We start from the raw sequence: 21212 nt of genomic DNA, 5'->3' as shown, positions 1-21212 counted from the left end.
CGTGCAGAAAATAACAGAGCTCCACTGACAGATCCAATTTTCCCTGGCTCATAAAATATTCAAATCCTCCAGCAGATCTGAGAGCCAGCCTTGCGGTAAATACCAAGGACGGCTGTAGGTGGAACAACCGAGCGCACGTGAGCCTCACATTTCCGAAGAACCGAGGCACTTCAGAGGTACATGTGGAGAAAGGGCCTCTATGTGTTACATAAAGGGACATTAATTCATACCCCTCGGCTCTGCCACCTAGCCGCTGATCCTGTTAAACCTTCACAGGGTTTAGGTTTGCCACACAAAGCAGCCATCACCAGGCATGCTCCTTAACATACTGGGGGTGAGTGAGAAGTGCTTTTAGCATATTACCCCTTTCTCAAACTAACTCACCAGAACCAATGTAAAGGAAAAGTTAAACACACCCCGGAATGAAAAGTCGGATGTTGACTGTGATGGATAACTTTAGAAGTTGGGTATGTATTTGATGGGGGGCCAGTATGAAAAATTTATGCACTCACTAACTGTAAGTCGCTCTGGATAAGAGCGTCTGCTAAATGACTAAAATGTAAACTGTAATGGGTACAGTCTTTCTTTGTCCTTGAGTAAGATGCTTAACCCAGTAGTAGCACAGCACTTAGTACAACAGCACATCTGCTACAATAGGAGTGTGTGTAAGCCTGTTTGGGGAGATGGTTGAAGCCAACAATCTAAATGAATCAATGAGTGGGTAGACAACACTACACTACTGTAGTATATGCCAGGTGTTCAAACGACTGTACTGTATACCCACATCTCTTTTACTTGAGTTAAACTTCTAAGCCTGCTGTATCTCAAAAGGAGGTTCAGAGCTCCGGTCCATGGTTTGTAGTTATGTCCTACCTATGTGTGTGTAACCTCAAATCCCTTGTCCCCACCCTGCACCAAGAGCCATACTTCTCCCCTCTCTGCCAGCTGTTGGCCCTTTTTCTCTGTACAGTGTGAATAGTTTGCTCTTTTGATTGTGTGTGTGTATGTGTGTGTGTGTGTGTGTGTGTTTGTGTGTGTTTGTGTGCGTGCGTGCACGTGTGTGTTTGCGTGTGTTTGCGTGCACGCGCGTGTGCGCGTGTTTGTGACCTCAGAGCCAAACTCACTCCCTATTGTTTATAGAAAATACTGCTGACTGAGAGGCCACCTGGAGGTGTACCTTAATAACTCCCTCCCTGTCCATCTCTTTTACTTCCCCCCTACGGACTCTCTCTTTCTCTCTTCATTTATCTCTGTGTACTAATTATCCTCCCCCATCATTTGTTTTCCTCCTCCGTTCCCTTTCTTTCTATGCACTCTTCCAGGTACCCTCTCTCTCTCTCTCTCTCTCTCTCTCTCTCTCTCTCTCTCTCTCTCTCTCTCTCTCTCTCTCTCTCTCTCTCTCTCTCTCTCTCTCTCTCTCTCTCTCTCTCTCTCTCTCTCTCTCTCTCTCTCTCTCTGCTCGCTCTCTCTCTCTCTCTCTCTCTCTCTCTCTCTCCATCCGGTGTTGGCTGCAGTCTGCAGTCCTGCCCTGACGTCAACCACTGCTCAACATTTCTTTAATAACTGAGCACTAAGTGGGCATTATGGCCTATAACAGAAGTATGGAAATCAGCAGAGCAATTCGATTTGCAGCAGAGTAAACCCATAAGGACCTTCCAGCGCGCTCCTTTTATTTCCTGCCTAAAACAGCCCCGCTTTAACATTAAATAAATCAAACACACACGCTACTCCTACTCCTAAGCCTCATATCCCTTAAGGTTTTTCTTATAGAGACCTCGCGAGGAGAGATGTATAGAGAGAGAAGTCTCGAGGGAGCTAACCCAGATTTCACTTCACTTCTCTCTGTTTTCTACCGACCAGATCCGCTTGTTTCTATGATTCTTATCTATGCTTTGTTTTGAGAGCAGGTGCGTGCGTCATGCACCCCAAAACTCTGAGGGGGCACAAAGGATCAGCAAAGGATCCTCAACACCCACGACCGTAAGTTTGAGAATTTTTTATTTTTCTAAAACCTGAAACAGCTTTTTCCTGCGATCTAGAACCATAATCATTATGCTTAATTCTATGTCAAAAATATGTTTATTTTTCTGCATATCTAAGCATACCTCTTGAGCGGTCTGTATCCCCCTGACAGGTGGTACTTTAAAAAACAAGAAATGAAATATGCTTCTCTTCATCTCTGCTAAAATCTGGGTAAAAGATTGAAAGGAATGTGAGTCTTATTCAGTATATTTAGTTATTGCTTTCTTTTTTAAGTCTACCAACCTGATAGCTTGAAATGGCTTCTTGGTAGCTAGTTATGAGATTGGGAACTTATCTGGGCTAGCTAAAGACAACTTCATAAAATTGCTAAGTGGCTAGTAGTATTACAAAGAAAAAACTAAAATATATATATATATATATGTTATTATTATTATTATTACTATTTTTAAAAATGAACAGGACAAATCTGAGGGGGCACGTGCCCCTGTGCCCACTATGGGCATGATGCCTTAGAGTTATTTTGATAACTGTTTATCTTTGGGTGTGTTGTTCCAGTGTGTAGCGTACTCACCTGGGCGGCTGTATGTAGCCAGGTTGCTGTCACTGTTGCCCTGTCCTGCGGTGCAGCAGTTCATGCTACAGTCGTTGTGATTGGAGCAGGAGTTGGGCCAGGTATCAGCCAACCAGGGCTGGGTAGCAGACTCCCCAATGTTCAGCAAACCTGGCCTGGAAGGATGGGGCACAAAACAGTCAACACTGACTAACAATGGAATATGCTGCACCACTGTAACACAGGTTTTAGGCAGATTGATGGGGATTCAGTCAATACTAGATTGTTATACTGAAATTGTCACACTTCCCTATGGCTAAGTCCTAGGCTGTTGTTTTACAGGAAATGATCTCTCCCTCTCCTTCCCTCTCTCTCGCTCTCACCATTCTCTCCCTGCTCCATTGGCCTTGGATGCGCATTAGAGGAAAGCTCAGCTAAATAGATTATATGCGCTTGACTTGTCCATGGCCGGTGACACTGTTTCACTGAGCCCTCGTGAGCATTAGCGATCCGCTCGGATTAGAAAGCCAGATAGAATTCACTCCCAGTGTTGGAAAATGCACGTCCACAACACTCACTGAACCACGAACGCTCCCCCAGTAGATTCCATGGTGTCACAGAACGTCTCTATCATCCTTTAACGTTTAGTATAAATACAGAACTACAGTAAAGGACTGAAAGTACTGAACAGAACTGAGATCAAAGGAGGTCATGAACATCTCAACTTTCCCACTACATGCTTCAGAAGAGGAGTAGAGTAGGATATCCATCTTCTGACCTGGTTCCTATCTCTATACACCCTGTCTGAACAGACTACCAGCTCTCTGCTGTCTGAACAGACTACCAGCTCTCTGCTGTCTGAACAGACTACCAGCTCTCTGCTGTCTGACCAGACTACCAGCTCTCTGCTGTCTGACCAGACTACCAGCTCTCTGCTGTCTGACCAGACTACCATCTCTCTGCTGTCTGACCAGACTACCAGCTCTCTGCTGTCTGAACAGACTACCAGCTCTCTGCTGTCTGACCAGACTACCAGCTCTCTGCTGTCTGAACAGACTACCAGCTCTCTGCTGTCTGAACAGACTACCAGCTCTCTGCTGTCTGAACAGACTACCATCTCTCTGCTGTCTGACCAGACTACCAGCTCTCTGCTGTCTGACCAGACTACCAGCTCTCTGCTGTCTGACCAGACTAACAGCTCTCTGCTGTCTGACCAGACTACCAGCTCTCTGCTGTCTGAACAGACTACCAGCTCTCTGCTGTCTGACCAGACTACCAGCTCTCTGCTGTCTGACCAGACTACCAGCTCTCTGCTGTCTGAACAGACTACCAGCTCTCTGCTGTCTGAACAGACTACCAGCTCTCTGCTGTCTGACCAGACTACCAGCTCTCTGCTGTCTGACCAGACTACCAGCTCTCTGCTGTCTGACCAGACTACCAGCTCTCTGCTGTCTGACCAGACTACCAGCTCTCTGCTGTCTGAACAGACTACCAGCTCTCTGCTGTCTGACCAGACTACCAGCTCTCTGCTGTCTGACCAGACTACCAGCTCTCTGCTGTCTGAACAGACTACCAGCTCTCTGCTGTCTGAACAGACTACCAGCTCTCTGCTGTCTGAACAGACTACCAGCTCTCTGCTGTCTGACCAGACTACCAGCTCTCTGCTGTCTGACCAGACTACCAGCTCTCTGCTGTCTGACCAGACTACCAGCTCTCTGCTGTCTGAACAGACTACCAGCTCTCTGCTGTCTGAACAGACTACCAGCTCTCTGCTGTCTGACCAGACTACCATCTCTCTGCTGTCTGACCAGACTACCATCTCTCTGCTGTCTGACCAGACTACCAGCTCTCTGCTGTCTGACCAGACTACCATCTCTCTGCTGTCTGACCAGACTACCATCTCTCTGCTGTCTGACCAGACTACCAGCTCTCTGCTGTCTGACCAGACTACCAGCTCTCTGCTGTCTGACCAGACTACCAGCTCTCTGCTGTCTGAACAGACTACCAGCTCTCTGCTGTCTGAACAGACTACCATCTCTCTGCTGTCTGACCAGACTACCATCTCTCTGCTGTCTGAACAGACTACCAGCTCTCTGCTGTCTGAACAGACTACCAGCTCTCTGCTGTCTGAACAGACTACCAGCTCTCTGAACAGACTACCAGCTCTCTGCTGTCTGACCAGACTACCAGCTCTCTGCTGTCTGAACAGACTACCAGCTCTCTGCTGTCTGACCAGACTACCATCTCTCTGCTGTCTGAACAGACTACCAGCTCTCTGCTGTCTGACCAGACTACCAGCTCTCTGCTGTCTGAACAGACTACCATCTCTCTGCTGTCTGACCAGACTACCATCTCTCTGCTGTCTGAACAGACTACCATCTCTCTGCTGTCTGACCAGACTACCATCTCTCTGCTGTCTGACCAGACTACCAGCTCTCTGAACAGACTACCAGCTCTCTGCTGTCTGAACAGACTACCAGCTCTCTGCTGTCTGACCAGACTACCATCTCTCTGCTGTCTGACCAGACTACCAGCTCTCTGCTATCTGAACAGACTACTAGCTCTCCGCTATGTGAACAGACTACCAGCTCGATGCTCGTTAGGGCTGTCCCCGACAAAAAAATAATCTTGGTTGACCGAAAGTTATCTGTTCTTTCGATCCCCTTTTAATGCCTCTACTTCCAGCTTATACCTACTATATACATTACGTGTTTTACATGCTATATACATTACGTGTTTTTTATGTGTTTTAATAAAATCAACTATATGTATTGAGCTTGTCTGATGCTTTAAGCTTACGGTTTGATGCCTCAAGAGGGTGCCAGAGATCTAGAAAACCAGAAGAAAAAAACCTTAACCTGACCCAACTGTTCTCCTTCCGCTCCTGCTGGCTTTCACAGATTCTGCCATTACTCTCCTGAAGTTGCTGGTATGTGGAATGCCAATGTATCTTACCATTTCTACCAATCTGCGTGCCAGTTATGGTTTTCATAGGCACATTTTCATTAAACAGTTTAATTTAATTCATAATAACGTCTTCATATCTCAAAATCAGTGTCATGTGGTTAATCAAGATTCTATCCAAATCTAAATGAAAATGACAGAAACCTAAAAAGTAACTTATATTGCCATTGCCAACTACGGAAAATAGCCTACATAAAGCCAACAAATGAAATCATTGCAGCCTGCAGGTAGAAAATATCCTGATAAAAATAAATATCCTATAAATCTTATTGGCTACACATGGCCTGTCTGCAACGAACTTGAAACAATGTATAAACTATCAACTTGGGTCCGGCCAAAAGCTTGAGCTAGCGAACTTGCAACATTATATTAAATATTCTGGGCCCTCAGAGTTTCCGGGCCAATGAGCTCAGGACAGACACAGCTGTAGGCTATTTGTTTCCACTGCTTGAGCTCCTGTGCCTCTTATAGACTATTAGCTCAAAAGTATTGTGGAGCTCCTGCACCTAAATATAAACAGTACCGGCACCCAAAATGAGTACCGGAACCTATTTCAGTCCAAGTCTAGCACTGATAAGAAGCCTATTTTATGACGTTTCCACTGGATCAGAGCATGACATTTTTCCCTTTCACGCTGAGTGGTTATCGAAAGGGAGAGAGCGTGAAAGATTTTTCAAAAACATTGAGGAACTACTGTAATTCTCAATGGATGTAAAAACAGACTTTGTTTGCTTGCTGTTTGAGGTGAAGAAAACATTACTTTGAGAAGCTCCAAAGGTCATTAGTGGTGTCGCGTTAAGCCAATCAGAAATACTATCAGATCCCCAAATGAGCACATTTATATGCCTACATTTGCGCGCAGGCCTGGTAGCCTATAGGCCAACTTCCTTGCGTAATCAGGTGTGCATCATTACTGAACATTGACAGGAGCGCACCAAACTAAAGACAATGACTAAATTGACAGAACTTGTAAATGGAATTAAATAAACCAAAACTTGTTTCTCACAAGTGTAGCATAGGTTGTGCACTCTGCAAACAATGTGTCCACTCAGACAATGAGAACAGGAAGACTGGAATAATAATATTGAATGCATTAAAATAAATTGCCGTAACCAAAGTAACAAACATGGTAGATTAGAATTATAGGAATTAACAGTAAATGTACTACTGGTGAAATATGTCATGGGGAATTGATATACACTAACAATCAAACGCAAACAATTCACACAATGAAGTTATGAAACAATGAATGTGCACAAATTGGCGTGAGAGAGCGCATTCTGGAGAGAGAAGTGCATTGTGCATCTGGGCGCATGGTCAATCCGACATCTGCATTGGCGATGCAGCATTTCCGGTGATACGGCCTCAGCAGAAGTCAGGGCAAGAATACTTCTTACGCTTCGCGGAGCAGTGCAGAGCTGTTGTCAAGGAAGTGAGTTTGTGTTTATACAGGATGTACCGCCCCCACCTAACGTCAACCAATCATGTCAATGTCAGAGCTATACAGAGCCCTCCACATTGTTACAACATTTGGGAGGCGCATGGCGATGAGGTACAGAACTCGATTTGGCCTCTGCATGCCTCTGGATGCTCAGCAATTGCATCACACCCTCCATATGGAGCCTCTGACCACATTTTCGAATCAAGCATAAATTGGCTTTTAGTCTAGGCCTCCGCAATGGATTAGTTCACTGAGATGGGCGCAAATATATATATATTTGTTACTGCTCAACTAATTAATATTAATATGCCATTTAGCAGACGCTTTTATCCAAAGCGACTTACAGTCATGCGTGCATACATTTTTGTGTGCGGGTGGTCCCGGGGATCGAACCCACTACCCTGGCGTTACAAGCGCCGTGCTCTACCAGCTGAGCTACAGAGGACCAACTAAAACAATCTCGGTCGACCAACAGCCTAACGACCAAACAATCGACTAATTGGGGTCAATCCTATTGCTCGTCCACACTTCCACATCATGAACCCAGGGCTGACATTTTACATTTGAAGCAGCCAGACTAAATAGCCTAATAATTCTCATAAAATGGGGCAATCTATTAGAAGCCAAAGGCTATGCTATCACTACACCTTTCCCTGTTATTTCTCTCCCACCACTACCACTGGAACAATCCGACCTGTCAGACATTTGCATTGTTTTGAGTTTTCTTTTTCGTTTCCTATTCAGATGACTTAGCCTCTCCACTTCCAGTCTCCACATTCACTTTGAGTAATGGACACATTCGGCTTGCAGAGTCTAATACCATCTCAAAATGGCTCCTCGATCACCGGAGTGGTTCAGTGGAGATAGATAGAGAATGGCCATTGTCTTTTGAGCAGAGCTACCATTGTCCAGGCTGTAGAACTGACTCAATCACAGAGTAGGGTAATAACATGATTGTATAGACAGACACATAACGGTATGGAACAATAGCCAACCATAGAGATACTTTTAGCACAAAGAGGGGACAACACCAAAACACTGCTTTACTTCAAACAAGTCTGTAGATACATTAGCATCAATGTGGGTTCTAGATGATTGAGGGGACTATAACATCAGTGTCTGAATGTATGAGTGTCTCAGTACCGGTGACTAGGAGGTAGTCTGGAAAACAACACATAGGCTACTGGTCTCTGTCACACCCACTCCTGTATCACTCCTCCCATCTATTTCCATAGGGCCCTCCATTCTAAAGAGTAGGGTGTGTGCAAACACAACTTTCGCCATCTCTGTGTGTGTTAGAGTGATGCTATGGCACAGCCTTGTGGCCAGACATGGTGCTCTTCTCTGTCGGATGAGGAGGATGGGGGTTTGGGCAGATGAGATGATCCTTTGTTCCTTCTGGTATCAAAGTACTTTCTGCTCCTCTCCTCTCCTCTCCTCTCCTCTCCTCTCCTCTCCTCTCCTCTCCTCTCCTCTCCTCTCCTCTCCTCTCCTCTCCTCTCCTCTCCCTCTCCTCTCCTCTCCTCTCCTCTCCTCTCCTCTCCTCTCCCTCCGCTCCCCTCCGCCTCTCCGCCTCCCCTCCGCTCTCCTCCCCTCCCCTCCCCTCTGCTCTCCTCCCCTCCTCTCCTCTCTCCTCCCCTCCCCTCTCCTCCCCTCTCCACCTCTGCCTGGGCTGTAAGCTTTAGGAAGTAAAAGCCCTCCCCCTAGTGTCCTTCAGAGGAAGGTACACCTTCCCTTCACATGCACATTCTACCACCCATGTACCCTCTACTCCCCAAACAAAATGTCCATCTGTCTCTTGGAATATGATACTATGATTCATATTTTATGTTTCATATTCATACAGAAGAGACAAATATACATGTAGACAACACTTCCTCTCATAGTAGACATGCATTCTTACCTTCCTGAACTGCTGACAGCCTCTCCACCTCTCTGGTACGCCACTGAGTACAGAGAGACAGAGAAAGGTACAGATATGAACACCATAATCACAATCGTCATCAGAGTAACAGGCTTATCAAAACACAATAACAGGGTATGTGTGTGTGTGTGTGTGTGTGTAAGAGGCTTAGGGGGCTGCACAGTGCTTTGGTCTCCTGGCATGGCTGGCGTGTGTTTGAAGCACCACGCTGGAAGTTGCACTCTTTCAAGGAGCTTTAAGCTGCCGGTGTGAAGGAGAGATAAACGCCAACTTTAATTACAATCTCTTCTCTGAGGAAGGGGTGGGAGGGTTTCTCTCTCTCTCTCTCTCTCTCTCTCTCTCTCTCTCTCTCTCTCTCTCTCTCTCTCTCTCTCTCTCTCTCTCTCTCTCTCTCTCTCTCTCTCTCTCTCTCTCTCTCTCTCTCTCTCTCTCTCTCTCTCTCTCTCTCTCTCTCTCTCTCTCTCTCTCTCTCTCTCTCTCTCTCTCTGTCTACCTTTGACATCTGTAGATAGGGCATTCAGAGCATTCAGGAATTCCACAACGAAAACCATGTAGTGCCTCTCAAATCAGCATCTAGTGGAAGATTAGCACTGACAACATCCTGCCTTTACATTCAGTTTCAAGGCAGCTTCTAGGATTGTAAACTTCAACAAGCAGAAACTCTAACCTCAAGCATTAAGGAACTGGCCCAAAAATAACCAGCTGACTAAATAGGTTTCACCTGAAAGTGTTCAGCAGTTCATGAAAACAGGATTGAAACAATAAAAGTATTAGACGTGATCCCAGGCCCCGAGGCTGACGAGGAGGAGGAAAACAACTCTCACATTTTAGATACAGCCTCTGCTCTGCACACATGGGATTAGTCACCACAAGCCTCACATAACTCCCCCGCTCACTCTCTTCTTCTCTCTCTCCCTCTCTTTTGCTCTCTCTCTGATTTACAAGGATGAGCACAGGTGTGTGACACATGTGCCAACAACACACGCATCTCGGCAAGAGAGAAAGGGGAGGAAGAGAAAGAGAGTGAGAAGAGAGAGAGAGAATGAGTGAGAGAGTGAGAAGAGACATAGAGATAGACAGAAAGAGAGAGAGATAAACACACAGAGAGAGGGGGGAGAGAGAGAGAGAGAGAGAGAGAGAGAGAGAGAGAGAGAGAGAGAGAAAGACAGTGCTCTGTTATGTCCGTGTCAGTCCAGTTCATATCTACCCTCAGTCGCTCCTCTCTCCCTGTCCACAGCTCTGTCTAATTGGTCCATGTGACTGGCGATGTGTCATCCTCCTAAATCCCACCAGAGGCAGAGAGGCGGGCAGCATCAGCCCTTTGATCAAGTCCCCGTCAGTCTCTTAGTAGCACGGATGGCACGGCTCACTCCTCTTTAAGTGTTTACCTCTTAACGCACTGCCAACACCAGTTGGTAAAACATCTCTGTGATAGTTCCTTAAACCTCACACCACACTGCTCCCTTTCTGGTGGCTTTGTATTTTTAACCAAAGAGTGTTTTCTTCTGACTGACTGAGCAGCATGACTGCTAGGGCTGTTCAGACCATCACTGTGTGACTCAGTGAGTGCAGTCTTGCATTGAAAGGCGGACTGTTATGAGATTTTATAGAGAAGGTGCTATGAAATTGAGTCAAGTGTTATCAAGAGTTCTTACCTGTAGGAGTGAAGGTAAAGGATGGCACTGTAGGTCCAAGCAGAGGAACACGGGGAAAGAGAGAGAAAAACACCATTAATATAACATAAAATAGCAACACGTATATTTCTCTTGAATCCAATGAGCTACACAACAGGGGTCTCTTCACTGTGCTTTGTAACATCAAAACGAACGCAAAGGAGACGAAACCTTAACTTTGCTGGAGTATTGAAACACATCATCCTGAGATGTTCTGAAACATTACATGCTGTGTTGCAACACTGCTTGTGCAACACCTTGCCAGAGACAAGGAGCACTACCGGAAAAGATTGAAAACACTATTTTGGTGATTCAAGTTGTGTTTAGTGCAGAATTAGTTACCTTCTCTTTTGGTGCCATTTCCTCTCTCTAAAGCTTCTAACACCATTATTATGTTTCAAATCCTGACTAGTGCAGAATTAGTTAACTTCTATCTGGAGTATTTTAATTTATTTATGTATCTGATCATTGGCCAGTTTAACCCATCTACATGGTGGCCCCGTGTAGCTCAGTTGGTAGAGCATGGCGTTTGCGACGCCAGTATGAAAAATGTATGCACTCACTAACTGTAAGTCACTCTGGATAAGAGCGTCTGCTAAATGACTAAAATGTACATTTTGGCAGGCATTGTTGAGCACAGTGCTCAATCCACCAGCAGTAACTGGCAGTTTTACAGCACACATCGCAGCTTACTGTATTTGCCTCTACCATTAAGAATTTGTGGGAATGGGTTGTCTCATCATTGAACGTAATTTTGCCCGACAGTTTTGATATCCGTTCATCATGAACCATTACACCTCATGCCACAACAAGGTGCTTATTACTAATATAGAAGACCTTTCTTTCTTCAAACATGCATACAACATTGTGTAAAATAATTATAGAATCTACAATTGGTGAATTACCCACAATCCTCTAAAAACAGACCCACTGTGGCAAGATAAGAGATTGCAAGGAGATTAAAACCAGACTTCTAATTAGTTCAATCACTCAATTTTCTCTATCTTTGTTTATCCCCTTATAAAATATATTAACATTTTGAGAAACATACTAAGTTGAATTATTATTATTATTAAAATTTCATTCATTAAGTACGTGTTTTTTTTTTGTTTTTTTTTGTCAATTTCAATTCACATGAGAATAATTTAATATCCCTTTGAGCATGGTGAATTTATTAATTACACTTTTGATGGCGTATCAATACACCAGTCACTACAAAGATACAGGCATCCTTCCTAACTCAGTTGCCAGAGAGGAAGGAAACCGATTAGGGATTTCACCATGAGGCCAATGGTGACTTTAAAAAAGAAATGGAATGGAGCTAAGCACAGGCAAAATCCTAGAGGAAAACCTGGTTCAGTCTGCTTTCCACCAGACACTGGGAGATGAATTCACCATTCAGCAGGACAATAACCTAAAACACAAGGTCAAATATACAATGGAGTTGCTTACCAAGAAGACAGTGAATGTTCCTGAGTGGCCAAGTTACAGTTTTGACTTAAATCTACTACTGTGTTGTAGATGGGTGAGAAATGTTTTATCCATTTTGAATTCAGGCTGTAACATAACAAAATGTGGAATAGGTCAAGCAGTATAAAAACATTCTGAAGGCACAGTAGCTATCACTGAGGCACAGCTGTCCTCACTTCTGCATCTCCTTTTATTTGTGTAAACACAACCTTTCAAATGTCCCTTTAATGCCACAATTATCTCCTCTTGTGTGGATTCCTGCTCTGCTCCCCTCCCCTTGAAGCTCAGAGCAGCTGAATAGATTTGGAAGGTTTTATTTGGCTGCGATTCGGCTTTGAAGAGGACTGACATTTGGCATGCGAGGTGCTCGTGAGAAATATTAACGTGATTGAAATAAATCAATCAAATTACCACAGTGACATGAGACTGTCACTGACAGCTTATTCACTGGCTGGATGAGATATATTGGCGGTGATACTAATGTCACACAGACCCACACACACACAAGAACAAACACAGGCGCACACGCACGTGCACACAAAAGACGCACGCACACACAAACACATGCACGCACCACACACACACACACACTCTTACACACACCCACACACACGCTCCTATATCTCCTCTTCCAATTCTCCACAACTCCAATTCAACCCACTTCACCCTGAGTGCAGCTTGTTGCTTCATGTGGTTGCAATTATTCTTCTCTTCTCAAAACATTCTTGGTTACCAGTTCCAACAAAGACCATGGCCTCTTGTGGTTTTAGACAGCAGAAAGAGGGGGTTGAGAGAGAGAGAGAGATATTTGCTTGCTGTGCCCACATCAGCTCAGAGAGTTAGAGTTCATGTGAGGAAACACTGACGCACTGCTCGGCTCCTCTGGAAGAAAAGGAAAGGGTTCCTTAAAGGTGTATGGCGCCAACCTCAGCCTCTACAGTTGCCCCTCTCTCTCCAGCCTACGGGCACAGCAGATTAATATACTCACAAGGGTCTTCAGATGTCCTACTGTGTGGCCACAAGTTCAGCTCGGATTGCCCTTTGATTTCAGTGACTTTACACCTGAGCACCCGGCAGCAGATAGTCTACAGTAACATAAACTAATGAAAATGCTATTGTGTTCTTTGAAAAAAAAAAAAAAATATATATATTCTAATTCCAACAACCGAAGGATTATTTTTGCGATAGCATACACTACCGGTCAAAAGTTTTAGAACACCTACTCATTAAAGGGTTTTTCTTTATTTTTACTATTTTCTACATTGTAGAATAATAGTGAAGACATCAAAACTATGAAATAACACATATGGAATAATGTAGTAACCAAAAAAGTGTTAAACAAATCAAAATAGATTTTATATTTGAGATTCTTCAAATAGCCAGCCTTTGCCTTGATGACAGCTTTGCACACTCTTGGTATTCTCTCAACCAGCTTCATCTGGAATGCTTTTCCAACAGTCTTGAAGGAGTTCCCACATATGCTGAGCACTTGTTGGCTGCTTTTCCTTCACTCTGCCGTCCGACTCATCCCAAACCATCTCAATTGGGTTGAGGTCGGGGGATTGTGGAGGCCAGGTCATCTAATGCAGCACTCCATCATTCTCCTTCTTGGTCAAATAGCCCTTACACAGCGTGGAGGTGTGTTTGGTCATTGTCCTGTTGAAAAACAAATGATAGTCCCACTAAGCCCAAACCAGATGGGATGGCATATCGCTGCAGAATGCTGTGGTAGCCATGCTGGTTAAGTGTGCCTTGATTTCTAAATACATCACTGACAGTGTCACCAGCAAAGCACCCCCACACCATCACACCTCCTGCTCCATGCTTTACGGTGGGAACCACACATGCGGAGATCATCCGTTCACCTACTCTACGTCTCACAATGACACAGCGGTTGGAACCAAAAATCTCAAATTTGGAGACACAAATTTCCACCGGTCTAATGTCCATTGCTCGTGTTTCTTGGCCCAAGCAATTCTCTTCTTATTATTGGTGTCCTTAAGTAGTGGTTTCTTTGCAGCAATTCAACCATGAATGCTTGATTCACACAGTCTCCTTTGAACATTTGATGTTGAGATGTGTCTGTTACTTGAACTCTGTGAAGCATTTATTTGGGCTGCAATTTCTGAGGCTGGTAACTCTAATGAACGTATCCTCTGCAGCAGAGGTAACTCTGGGTCTTCCATTCCTGTGGCAGTCCTCATGAGAGCCAGTTTCATCATAGCGCTTGATGGTTTTTGCAAACTGCACTTGATGAAACTTTCAAAGTTCTTGAAATGTTCCGTATTGACTGACCATCATGTCGTTTCTCTTTGCTTATTTGAGCTGTTCTTGCCATAATATGGACTTGGTATTTTACCAAATAGGGCTATCTTCTGTATACCCCCCCCCCCCGCAGCCGGACAACTTTCTCATGGCTTCTGGAGGGAAATACTGTTGGAATGCTCAACCGGTGTCGCTCATTCAGCCGACAGAAACCTTCAACCGGTTTTCCCCATTATGTAGCGAGTCGGAGTCTGAGTCTGAGTCTTCTCTTGTCTCTACTCCTCCCGTTACGGGGTCTGAGACGCCGAAGGCTCCCACCATTAGCTCTGACAAATTGAAAACCCTAGTCATTGGCGACTCCATTACCCGCAGTATTAGACTTAAAACGAATCACCCAGCGATCATACACTGTTTACCAGGGGGCAGGGCTACCGACGTTAAGGCTAATCTAAAGATGGTGCTGGCTAAAGCTAAAACTGGCGAGTGTAGAGTATAGAGATATTGTTATCCACGTCGGCACCAACGATGTTAGGATGAAACAGTCAGAGGTCACCGGGTGCAACATAGCTTCAGCTTGTAAATCAGCTAGAAAGATGTGTCGGCATCGAGTAATTGTCTCTGGCCCCCTCCCAGTTAGGGAAGTGACGAGCTCTACAGCAGAGTCTCAGCACTCAATCGCTGGTTGAAAACTGTTTTCTGCCCCTCCCAAAAGATAACATTTGTGGATAATGGCCCTCTTTCTGGGACTCACCCACAAACAGGACCAAGCCTGACCTGCTGAGGAGTACCGGACTCCATCCTAGCTGGAGGGGTGCTCTCCTCTTATCTACCAACATAGATAGGGGCTCTAACTCCTCTAGCCCCACAGTGAAATAGGGTGCAGGCCAGGCAGCAGGCTGTTAGCCAACCTGCCAGCTTAGTGGAGTCTGCCAATAGCATAGTCAGTGTAGTCAGCTCAGCCATACCCATTGAGACTGTGTCTGTGCCTCGACCTAGGTTGGGCAAAACTAAACATGGCGGTGTTCACCCTAGCAATCTTATTAGGATAAAGACCTCCTCCATTCCTGCCATTATTGAAAGAGATCGTGATACCTCATCTCAAAATAGGGTTACTTAATGTTAGATCCCTCACTTCAAAGGCAGTCATAGTCAATGAACTAATCACTGATCATAATCTTGATGTGATTGGCCTGACTGAAACATGGCTTAAGCCTGATGAATTTGCTGTGTTAAATGAGGCCTCACCTCCTGGTTACACTAGTGACCATATTCCCCGTGCATCCCGCAAGCGGGTGTTGCTACATTTACGATAGCAAATTTCAATTTACAAAAAAAAATGGCGTTTTCATCTTTTTGAGCTTCTAGTCATGAAATCTATGCAGCCTACTCAATCACTTTTTATAGCTACTGTTTACGGCCTCCTGGGCCATATACACGTTCCTCTCTGAGTTTCCTGAATTCCTATCAGACCTTGTAGTCATAGCAGATCATATTCTAATTTTTGGTGATTTTTAATATTCACATGGAGAAGTCCACAGACCCACTCCAAAAGTCTTTGGAGCCATCATCGACTCAGTGGGTTTTGTCCAACATGTCTCTGGACCTACTCACTGCCACAGTCATACTCTGGACCTAGTTTTGTCCCATGGAATAAATGTTGTAGATCTTAATGTTTTTCCACAAAATCCTGGACTATCGGACCACCATTTTATTACGTTTGCAATGCAACAAATAATCTGCTCAGACCCCAACCAAGGAGCATCAAAAGTCGTGCTATAAATTCTCAGACAACACAAAAATTCCTTGATGCCCTTCCAGACTCCTTCTGCCTGCCCAAGGACGTCAGAGGACAAAAATCAGTTAACCACTTAACTGAGGAACTCAATTTAACCTTCCAATACCCTAGAGTGCAGTTGCACCCCTAAAAACGAAAAACATTTGTCATAAGAAACTAGCTCCTGGTATACAGAAAATACCCGAGCTTTGAAGCAAGCTTCCAGGAAATTGGAGCGGAAATGGCGCCACACCAAACGAGTCTTCCGACTAGCTTGGAAAGACAGTACCGTGGTACCGAAGCTCCCTCACTGCTGCTAGATCATCCTACTTTTCCAACTTAATCGAGGAAAATAAGAATAATCCAAAATTTCTTTTGATACTGTTGCAAAGCTAACTAAAAGCAGCATTCCCCAAGAGAGGATGGCTTTCCTTCAGCAGTAATAAATTCATGAACTTCTTTTGAGGAAAAGATCATGACCATTAGAAAGCAAATTACGGACTCCTCTTTGAATCTGCGTATTCCTCCAGGGCTTAGCTGTCCTGGATCTGCACAGCTCTGCGAGGGCCTGGGATCGGGAGAGACACTTAAGTGTTTTAGTACTATATCTCTTGACACAATGATGAAAATAATCATGGCCTCTAAACCTTCAATCTGCATACTGGATCCTATTCCTACTAAACTGCTGAAGGAGCTGCTTCCTGTGCTTGGCCCTCCTATGTTGAACATAATAAACAGCTCTCTATCCACCGGATGTGTACCAAACTCACTAAAAGTGGCAGTGATAAAGCCTCTCTGAAAAAGCCAAACCTTGACCCGGAAAATATAAAAAACTATCGGCCTATATCGAATCTTCCATTCCTCTCAAAAATTTTAGAAAAAGCTGTTGCGCAGCAACTCATTGCCTTTCTGAAGACAAACAATGTGTACTGAAATGCTTCAGTCTGGTTTTTTTAGACCCCATCATAGCACTGAGACTGCACTTGTGAAGGTGGTAAATGACCTTTTAATGGCGTCAGACCGAGGCTCTGCATCTGTCCTCGTGCTACTAGACCTTAGTGCTGCCTTTGACACCATCGATCACCACATTCTTTTGGAGAGACTGAAACCCAAATTGGTCTACACGGACAAGTTCTGCCTGGTTTAGATCTTACCTGTCGGAAAGATATCAGTTTGTCTCTGTGAATGGTCTGTCCTCCGACAAATCAACTGTACATTTCGGTGTTCCTCAAGGTTCCGTTTTTAGGACCACTATTGTTTTCACTATATATTTTACCTCTTGGGGATGTTATTCGAAAACATAATGTTAACTTTCACTGCTATCGGATGACACACAGCTGTACATTTCAATGAAACATGTTGAAGCCCCAAAATTGCCCTCGCTAGAAGCCTGTGTTTCAGACATAAGGAAGTGGATGGCTGAAAACTTTTTACTTTTAAACTCGGACAAAACAGAGATGCTTGTTCTAGGTCCCAAGAAACAAAGAGATCTTCTGTTAATCTGACAATTCATCTTGATGGTTGTAAAGTCGTCTCAAATAAAACTGTGAAGGACCTCGGCGTTACTCTTGACCCTGATCTCTCTTTTGACGAACATATCAAGACTGTTTCAAGGACAGCTTTTTTTCCATCTACGTAACATTGCAAAAATCAGAAATTTTCTGTCCAAAAATGATGCAGAAAAATTAATCCATGCATTTGTTACTTCTAGGTTAGACTACTGCAATGCTCTATTTTCCGTCTACCCGGATAAAGCACTAAATAAACTTCAGTTAATTGCTAAATACGGCTGCTAGAATCCTGACTAGAACCAAGAAATTTGATCATATTACTCCAGTGCTAGCTTCCCTACACTGGCTTCCTGTTAAGGCAAGGGCTGATTTCAAGGTTTTACTGTTAACCTATAAAGCGTTACATGGGCTTGCTCCTACCTATCTTTCCGAGTTGGTCCTGCCGACATGCCAATACGTACGCTACGGTCACAAGACGCAGGCCTCCTAATTGTCCCTAGAATTTCTAAGCAAACAGCGGGAGGCAGGGCTTTCTCCTATAGATCTCCATTTTTCATGGAACAGTCTGCCCTACCCATGTGAGAGACGCAGACTCGGTCTCAACCTTTAAGTCTTTACTGAAGACTTATCTCTTCAGTAGGTCATATGATTGAGTGTAGTCTGGCCCAGGGAGTGTGAAGGTGAACGGAAAAGGCTCTGGAGCAACGAACAGCCCTTGCTGTCTCTCCGGGCCGTTCCCTCTCTCACTGGGGGTTCTCTGCCTCTAACCCTGTTGCAGGGGCTGAGTCACTGGCTTGCTGGTGCTCTTTCATGCCGTCCCTGGGAGGGTGCGTCAACCTTGAGTGGGGTTGAGTTACTGACTGTGATCTTCCTGTCTGAGTTGGCGCCCCCTTGGTTTGTGCTGTGGTGGAGACCTCTGTGGGCTATACTCGCCTTGTCTCAGGATTGTAAGTTGGTGGTTGAGGATATCCCTCTAGTGGTGCGGGGCTGTGCTTTGGCAGAGTGGGTGGGGTTATATCCTTCCTGTTTGGCCCTGTCCGGGGTTTCTTCGGATGGGGCCACAGTGTCTCGGACCGCTCCTGTCTCAGCCTCCAGTATTTATGCTGCAGTAGTTTATGTGCGGGGGCTGGGGTTAGTTGGTTATACCTGAGTACTTCTCCTGTCTTATCCAGTGTCCTGTGTGAATTTAAGTATGCTCTCTCTAATTCTCTGTTCTCTCTTTCTCTCTCGAGACCTGAGCCCTAGGACCATCGTCAGACTACCGGGCATGATGACAGCCTGCTGTCCCCAGTCCGCCTGGCCTTGCTGCTATTCCAGTTTCAACTGTTCTGCCTGCGGTTCACGGAACCCCTACCTGTCCCAGACCTGCTGTTTTCAACTCTTAATGATGGCTATGAAAGCCAACTGAGAGACCTGAGCACCTAGGACCATGCTCGGGACTACCGGCCGTGGTGACTCCTTGCTGTCCCCAGTCCGCCTGGCCTTGCTGCTATCTCCAGTTTCAACTGTTCTGCCTGCGGTTGTGGAACCCCCTACCTGTCCCAGACCTGCTGTTTTCAACTCTTAATGATCGCTATGAAAGCCAACTGAGATTTATTCCCGATTATTATTTGACCATGCTTGTCACTTATGAACATTTTTGAACATCTTGGCATGGTTCTGTTATAATCTTCACCCGGGCACAGCCAGAGAGGACTGGCCACCCTCATAGCCTGGTTCCTCTCTAGGTTTCTTCCTAGGTTTCGCCTTTCTAGGAGTTTTCCTAGCCACCGTGCTTCTACACCTGCATTACTAGCTGTTTGGGGTTTTAGGCTGGGTTTCTGTACAGCACTTCGAGATATTAGCTGATGTAAGAAGGGCTATATAAAATAAAATTGATTGATTGATTGATTGGCTCAAACGCATTAAGAAATTCCACAAATTAACTTTTAAGAAGGCACACCTGTTAATTGAAATGCATTCCAGGTGACTACCTCATGAAGCTGGTTGAGAGAATGCCAAGAGTGTGCAAAGCTGTCATCAAGGCAAAGGTTGGCTATTTGCAGAATCTCAAATATAAAATACATTTTGATTTGTTTAACAATTTTTTGGTTACTACATGATTTCATATGTGTTTTTTCATAGTTTTGATGTCTTCACTATTATTCTACAATGTAGAAAATAGTACAAATAAAGAAAAACCCTCGAATGAGTAGGTGTTCTAAAACTTTCGACCGGTAGTGTATATTAAATATATTTATTACACTGTTAGAATGTTGCAGTCAAAATGACTGCTCATTGGCTCAAACTAGAGTCCCTCGAGGCCCGGCTTTTCTTGTATTAAAAGCCTTGTATGTGGGCATAGCATGTGGGCATTGCTTTATTTTTAACATACCACACAATCCTTTTCCATGAAGATGACCAACCCTGTGACCTCAGCATCTGTCTCACCATAGCAACACAGAGTAGAACTTAATCACACTAGCACACGATGCAGTCAACATCCAAAATATACCCAGAGACCTTAGTCCTTACACAAATCAAGGCCTCTGCTGTAAGTTATGTAAGTCTATAGAGATACCAAACTCCATTATGTTTACTATAAACCCACATTCATACAGGGTACGGGGAAGGAAGTCAGGCAGGCAGCAGCTGCATCGCCTGCAGCCAGCCACATATTAAACCAGGTAGCACAGGAATGAGAGTCTATTAACTCCTTCATCTCCTTAAACTATTGTGGGCAGAGGTTGGGCATGTACTGAACCCTGTCACATCGGATCAGGTAAACCCACTGCAGGTTAGGTAAGCAGTGTCCACTCCTAGAGAGCAACCAGCGTCTGATACTGAGTACTAAACTCATGGATATAGAGTGAAAAGCACAATGGTATGGTAAGGATTCTCTTGCAACAGTATGACACAATAAATCAAACTCTCACAGTCATTTGCATCATAGGCTTTCAGTGAAAACTATTATAAAAGTATACTTCAAGCTTGAGAACTGTTAGTTTCTCCTTGATTTATTCTTGTCGTAGCAAGTTGTTCTGTCTTTCCAGACATATTCAGATGGGAATTGCTAACAGAAACTGGTGGGACCGGAAGATGCACTTCAATAGAAGAACTACACACACATAAACACCCTTGCAGGATCAGAGAGAGTGAAATATAAAACAGAATAAAAATACATCTATGCAGGAGACGGCTACATTTTTCAGCTGCAGATGTTCAAGGGCTTTTAACTTTCTCAAAGTACTAGGGACCATTTTCAGACAGTAGACCTCACCTCAAGTCAAATGGCACAGTATGATGCAAGACGTTCATGTGAGAGGAGGGATTGCTGAGGGGATGGAGGGATTCCTGAGGAGATGGAGGGATTCCTGAAGGGATGGAGGGATTGCTGAGGGGATATGATAGAATAACTGGAGCTGCTATTGAGAGCTCAGATGAGAGTCCATACATGGAGGGAGTAGGAGTAGGAATCACACAATGACCCTTAACCACTAATACAAGATCAGCTATTCTATTAACTGTTACATTTATGGTTTGGAACCTGATCCTAGATCAGTGCTTGAGGACACCTCGAGCTTGTGAATCCAGTGTGCTGACATTAAGTGAGGCTTGTTGTACTGACCCTTGCGGATGCCTGCGTAGTTAGTGCTGAGGCCACTCCTCTTCTTGCGC

At 44.6% G+C, this 21212-nt stretch overlaps 1 protein-coding gene across 1 annotated transcript in view; it reads right to left on the bottom strand.

Annotated features, from left to right (window-relative positions):
* LOC123491064 (roundabout homolog 1-like) overlaps positions 1-21212 on the bottom strand; it is a 112502-nt gene that overhangs the window by 26197 nt on the left and 65093 nt on the right. Inside the window, 4 exon segments of the mRNA XM_045220944.1 lie at positions 2555-2709; positions 8842-8884; positions 10518-10544; positions 21163-21212. The exon segment at positions 21163-21212 is cut by the window's right edge and continues 154 nt beyond it. Coding sequence (XP_045076879.1) covers positions 2555-2709; positions 8842-8884; positions 10518-10544; positions 21163-21212 — 275 coding nt within the window.

The sequence above is a fragment of the Coregonus clupeaformis genome, chromosome 6, assembly GCF_020615455.1.
Source record: "Coregonus clupeaformis isolate EN_2021a chromosome 6, ASM2061545v1, whole genome shotgun sequence".
Classification (NCBI taxonomy): domain Eukaryota; kingdom Metazoa; phylum Chordata; class Actinopteri; order Salmoniformes; family Salmonidae; genus Coregonus; species Coregonus clupeaformis.
The sequence above is the reverse complement of the archived record's forward strand: the minus strand, read 5'-3'. Positions and strand labels throughout refer to the sequence as shown.